The sequence below is a fragment of the Rattus rattus genome, chromosome 8, assembly GCF_011064425.1.
Source record: "Rattus rattus isolate New Zealand chromosome 8, Rrattus_CSIRO_v1, whole genome shotgun sequence".
Taxonomy (NCBI): Eukaryota; Metazoa; Chordata; class Mammalia; order Rodentia; family Muridae; genus Rattus; species Rattus rattus.
The window spans coordinates 38,606,750-38,613,085 of NC_046161.1; the positions used below are offsets into that span (position 1 = coordinate 38,606,750).

The 6,336-nt window shown below is 53.4% G+C and overlaps 1 protein-coding gene across 1 annotated transcript; it reads left to right on the forward strand.

Moving 5' to 3' along the window:
• The first annotated feature begins 576 nt into the window (after positions 1-576).
• Positions 577-5,677, forward strand: Thy1 (Thy-1 cell surface antigen). Its single transcript, XM_032910030.1, has 4 exons — positions 577-683; positions 3,039-3,099; positions 3,720-4,055; positions 4,457-5,677. The coding sequence occupies exons 2-4, from the start codon at positions 3,063-3,065 to the stop codon at positions 4,567-4,569; spliced, it is 486 nt and encodes a 161-aa protein (XP_032765921.1). The 5' UTR covers positions 577-683; positions 3,039-3,062; the 3' UTR covers positions 4,570-5,677.
• Positions 5,678-6,336: the final 659 nt, after the last annotated feature.

A 6,336-nucleotide genomic window follows, 5' to 3' on the forward strand; every position in this document is an offset into this window, starting at 1 on the left:
TTCAAGATCTGCAGTCATAAGCAGAAAAAGCAATGTTTCCCCCGCAGAGCTAAGTGTTTTGAGGACTTGGAGGTGGGCATGTCTGGGAAGCAGAGACAGACCAGGAAGGTGCGCACCCCTTGCCTTGCTTCCGAAGGGCTGCTCCAGTATGGAAAACAACCAATCCATTTCCTTTGCTCAAAAAACAGGCTCCAAAGCCAAAACCTGTCACTGGAGGCTCAAGAGCAGGTCTCCAGCCTAGAAGCAAAGGGAGGGGGAAGCTTGCCGGCCTCCCCACAGCATTCTTTACCCTCCGGTTGGTTATCCAGGCTTCTAAAGGTTCTAGCAAAGAGAGTTACAACCTTAAAAGAAGAGCATCCCGGGGTATGAGAAGGAGGCTGCCCCACCCCAATCCCCTAACCGTCTTTTCCCTGAGCAAGCCAGCCCAACCACAGGGCTCAGAAGTGCCTCTTTGGTAGCAGCAAGTCACTTCGGACTCTCAAATGGAACACCTCCAGTCAGCCCTCACCGACCACCCCACCCCCTCCATCCTTTTTCCTTAGCCTCGGATTGGCTGAATCTAGAGTCCCTCCCTGCTCCCCCCCCTCTCTCCCCACCCCTGGTGAAAACTGCGGCTTCGCTCTGGGTGCAGCAACCAGAGGCGTTGGTGCACCAAGAGGAGGCTGCAAGCTAGGGGAGCCCAGGTGAGAGCTGGAGCCAGGGAGGGACCCGCGCATGCAAGGACAGCCGCAAGGCGAGGATGCAAGGCTTCCCCAGGGACAGCTTTGGGAAAGGATACCAGGGCGCTCCTGTATGGGGACACGGGGACTGGGGAACAGACCTGCTCCCAGGCTGGGGCTGGAGTGGGAGGCTGTGCAGGGTCACGGGCTTTTTCCTGCTGATGGGCGCTTTCTAAGAGTGGGTGTTGGAGGAGAACGGTGATGAAGGACATCGAGGACAGCCTTTGGTTCTGCTTTCCACCCAGAGGTCCCCAAGCTCAGATCGCCTTAGTGGTGAGAATAGAGGGGGGAGGTGGGTGGCAGGCTGGAGGGAGTCTCCGCCGGGTGACCTCGTGGCTGGCTGGGTGCGGGGCACCGCAGGTAAGGAAACCGCAATGTTGCGGGAGGGGACTGGGTGGCAGGCGCGGAGGAGGGGAAAGCTAGAAAGGATGCGAGCGAGCGGCGGTGGGGGAGGAGAACCTCAACTGGTAGGGAAAATTAAAATGCGGAAATAGCATCAGGGTGGGGTCAGCCAGGCGGGGCCTCAGAAAAAGGGAGCAAAGTTTGGCTAGGTGTGGGCTTAGGTGGGCTGGGTATGAGATAGGAGCGCCAGAAACAAACTGCGCCTCTGCCAGACGTCGACCCCTCCATCTAGCTCTGCCAGGCTTTTGCAGCCCCAGCCCCAGCCCCAGCCCCAGCCTCAGCCCCAGCCCCATTTCTCTCCTCTAGTGTTCCCTCTTCCCTCCCCTGAATCCCAAATCCGCACTCCCTCCTCCATAACCCAGTGTTATCAGATCCAAGCCCTAAGCTGCCCGGCAACCCTCAGGAGGTGGAAGCAGACGGATCAACTTGGGCTACCTCAAGCTCACCAGGGCTTCTTAAGGAGACCTTGTCTCTAAAATAAATAAATAAATAAATAAATAAATAAATAAATAAATAAATAGTCCCTTTTCTCTGCCCTAGTGCCTTGGGATCCGGCTCCTGGCCGCAGCTCCTCCCCTGGCTGAGATGACATTCGCTGTCATAACCCATCCTGGGGACCCTAGTCTCTTTCCCCATGGACCTTGAACTGCGAGAATAGCAGAGTGGCCCACCCTGCGCAATGGCTGTTTCTAACCTAGGTGGAGCTCGAGAACTCTAGCAGACTGTGCCTGTCTTGGGCAAGGACAGGCTAGACTACCTGCCAATGTGTTGAGCTGGGGCACTGCAGGGAAGGCAGAAAACCTGTGCAGGGCAGCTATGAACACTGGACCCGAAAACTGCAGCCCTAGGAACACTCCAGAGCTGCACATATGCAACACTCCATATGCAAGCATCTCTGGCTTATGTGCAGTCAGAGGGCTGTGGCTTCTCACTCGTGTCCTGTGTCCTGTACAGGCCTCTGTGGCACTTGCCTGATCCCATCCCTAACCATTAAGCTTTCTGGATCACTTATCACTTGGCGCATAGTTACTGGGTATTTATCATTTTCTTAGACTCCAGTCGCAATCCCATTTGAGTGTAAATATTTATTCAGTAAATATCTTTCATCCTGTGCTCAGGGAGCCCAGGCAGGACATCCTTAGATGCATTGGAAGGGGAGATATAATTTCAATAAAACAAAAGGCCAGGTGGTGGTGCATGCCTATAAGACCAGCACTCAGGAGATGGGAGTGGGGTGGGGGTAGTGTAATGAGTTTTAGGCCAGCCCAAGCTACATAATGAAACCCTGCCAGTAAATAAATAAGTATTTGAGCACCCACTATATGTTAGGGCTGACCTGGACATGAAGGATCACTTTCTGAACAAGGAAGTATTTGGGGTTTTGTTTGTTTGTTTAATGGATATGGAAGTTTTCATTTGGAAAGATTGATTGAGTTCTGGAGACTTGCTCCACAGCAGTGTGGCTGAGCTTAACACCCCTGAAGCATACAGTCAGACCGATTAGGACAGTAAAAGGTACGTATAGCTTACCAAATCAAAAAAAATTAATTTTGGGGGGCTTTTTTTCCCCAAGAGAGTGTCTCTCTGTGTAGCCCTAAAACTCACTCTGTAGAGCAGGCTGGGCTAGAGATCCATCTGCTTCTGCTTCGTGAGTGCTGGGATCAAAAGTGTGAGCTCTATAGGTCTTAAGTTCCAGTAATGACGTCACCCAGCAGGGAAGTCCTCAGGGACAACACAGAAACACACCCAGGACATGGGCTCCCACCTCCTTGGCTTTCTCTGAGTGGCAAGTGTCCGTCCAAGAGAAGGGGAGGGGCTGAGGTGTCCATTGTGTGCTCCGTGGATCTCAAGCCCTCACAGTAAATGGGGACCCATTCGTCCTATCACGGGGCTGACATGCAGCTTTCCCCACTGCAGACCCAGGACGGAGCTCTTGGCACCATGAACCCAGTCATCAGCATCACTCTCCTGCTTTCAGGTACTGGGCAAGGGTCAGGGCTGGCATTCTAGGGCATCTGGCTTCCTCCCGTCTGGGGAAGTGGCCTCTTTGCAATAGTCTCAGAGACTCGGGTGGCTGGGAGTGTGGGGGCGAGCCTCAACCTCACTGATCACCTGCTGGTGGTGGTCTTTGACATATTGGAAATTCCATACTGGATCTAAGAATTCCTCTTGCTGGGCGGTGGTGGTGGTGTACACCTTTAATCCCAGCACTTAGGAGGCAGAGTCAGGTGGGTCTGTAAGTTTGAGGCCAACCTGGTCTACAGAGTGAGTTCCAGGATATCCAGAACTGTTTGAAACCCTTTCTTGAAAAACCATTTAAACACACAAACACACACACACACACACACACACACACACACACACATTTTCTCTCTCTCTCTCTCTCTCTCTCTCCTCTTGCTCTCCTGTTCTTGAAACACATTGTTGGGGCCCAGAACTTCAGTAGATTAGATGGAAATTGAAGGTGGTAGAACATCCCACCAATACCCCAGGGATGAGTGCAAAGCCCGCATCCTCCCAGGTCAAGTTTACTTTCCTGCAGGTGGGAGGCCCCTAGTCTGTCTCTCCCCCAATTCAGAGAAGGCACTGCTGTGCCAGTCTTGCAGATGTCCCGAGGACAGAGGGTGATCAGCCTGACAGCCTGCCTGGTGAACCAGAACCTTCGCCTGGACTGCCGTCATGAGAATAACACCAACTTGCCCATCCAGCATGAGTTCAGCCTGACCCGAGAGAAGAAGAAGCACGTGCTGTCAGGCACCCTGGGGGTACCTGAGCACACTTACCGCTCCCGCATCAACCTTTTCAGTGACCGCTTTATCAAGGTCCTTACTCTAGCCAACTTCACCACCAAGGATGAGGGCGACTACATGTGTGAACTTCGAGTCTCGGGCCAGAATCCCACAAGCTCCAATAAAACTGTCAATGTGATCAGAGGTGAGACTGGTCCTCAGAAAAATGGAAGGTCCAGGTTAGCCAGTCCGGGGTAGCCAATGGGCCTGCAAAACAACAGGCCGCTCCCGATAGCCAGGCCTGAGGGCAGAGGAATGCTCTAGCCATAACTGCTGGTCCCCTGGGGAACCGCTGCCCTCTGTGTGAGCAGGGGGTGGGGGGGCGCAAGATCAAGGGCCAGATAGAGAGAGCTTGCAGTAAAAAACACAGCTGAGGCCACTGTAAATGGGAAAGGTGGTAGCATGGCGGCTCTTGCAGTGTAGAGGTTCTGTTACACCGTCAGGTGGAGCCGCTAAGACATCAAAAAGCACCAGCTCTCTCCCTTGAACAGTCTTTGCTGGCCTGAGTCTGATCTCCCTGCCTCCTGGTACCCCTTCTCTCCACAGACAAGCTGGTCAAGTGTGGTGGCATAAGCCTGCTGGTTCAAAACACTTCCTGGCTGCTGCTGCTCCTGCTTTCCCTCTCCTTCCTCCAAGCCACGGACTTCATTTCTCTGTGACTGGTTGGGCCCAAGGAGAAACAGGAAACCTCAAGGTCTGCTGAAGAGGTCTTGCTTCTCCCGGTCAGCTGACTCCCTCCCCAAGACCTTCAAATATCTCAAAACGTGGGGAGAAATGGGGACCCTGTCCCTCCTAGGGAACCCCAGTGCTGCATGCCATCACCCCCACCCTCACCCCCGCCACTTCACCCTCAATGCACACCACGAGCTGTCATTTTGTACTCTGTATTCGGGGCTGCTTCTGATTAGTTTGTCCTTTCCTGGAGACCCGATGGAACACAAGGGCGTATGATGGGCAGTGAAGAGGCAGGATATCATTCCCCCGGGGCGAGTTCCTCCTTGCCTTCTAAGCCAGATGCCTGAAAGAGATATGGATGAGGGAAGTTGGACTGTGTCTGTGCCTGGTATAGTCATACTCTGTTGAAAGTATTGCCCAGTAGGCAGGGAGGGGGAGGGGCCTCAAGATAGGAGAGCGCTGCTGAGCCTTTGTGGACCAAACAATAAGGACAAGAACTTAGATTGTACCAGGCCATTCTCAGCCACCACATACAAGCCCCCTTCTAGCACTGAAGAAGGGCCAGGGCACACTCAATAAAGATGCAGGTCCAGCCAGGGAATGTTGGGGGAAGGGTTAGGAGGTCAGGGACAGATCACGCCCCCTCTAAAACATGATCCTGCTGTTTCCAAAGGCCACACTGCCTACAGTGAGAGTAGCAGACCAGTCCCCCTTCTCTGCCTCCAAGGAGCCAGAACTCTGACTCCAGGATCTAAATCAGTGCAGGAAGTGGGGGGGGGGGTCCTAGAACCAACCAGTTGGACCCAACTTGCTAATGGAGATTTTTTTGTTCTTTCCCTTGCCCCTCTCTGCCAGCCCCTCTTGCTGTCCCTGATCCCCCAGACAACCAGAGTCTTGCAACCTGCCCCTTACAGGACCTCCTAGTCTCAGGGGCAGGTCTAGTGTGTACACTTTTTGGAAGATAGTTTTTCCAAGTGTCTTCTTCCCCACGGGCAGCTCTACCTCTCCCATCACCATGTGTAATACCACCACAGCTTACGGCACCTCACCAAGGAAGAGAACTGCACAATAAAACCAAGCCTCTGGAGTCTGTCCTGGTGTCTGTCTCTCCTACGCTCTTCCAAGGTCCCCAACCTGGATGCTTTGACTGAGTGCTTCTGTGTGCAGAAGGTCCAACGGGACTCTGGGGTACCCCAGCCCACGCTATTCCCTTGCCTCCTGCCTCCCACTTTTTTTTTTAGCTCCCTAGGCTGGGCTTCTCTTGAGAGTGACTCTGACACGAAATCTTTGCCCAAATCGACGTGTGTTCTCTCTGCTGACTCATCTGTGACAGCAGTTGAGTTCGCCTGCCAACACATGGGCCCAGCCATGCAGCCAACCCTGGCTCTGGAAGTGCCAGGGATTTGGGGCTGAAGTATGTAACTCACCCTTTCTTCATAGTCCTAGTTCTAGAGAAATGCAGCCTTAAGACCTGTCTGCTGAAAGGATACACCCTGGAGACCTGAAGCAGGGACAGTCCGGGATTGGGGGAGGAGCAACGGAGGATGACAGGCATCAGGCCTTCAATCCAAAAGCAACCACCTGAGAATGGGCTGGAGTAGGAAACACGGGGTCCCATCCCTGGCTCCCTCCTCAAAAAGTAATGGGTAAAAATATGAACAGACACCAAAGGCCATCCTGAGTCTGGGTTGTAGTTGGGTTCCATTTGCAGGAAACTATGGAGACAGCCCAGTTGTTCTTTGACAGGCAAT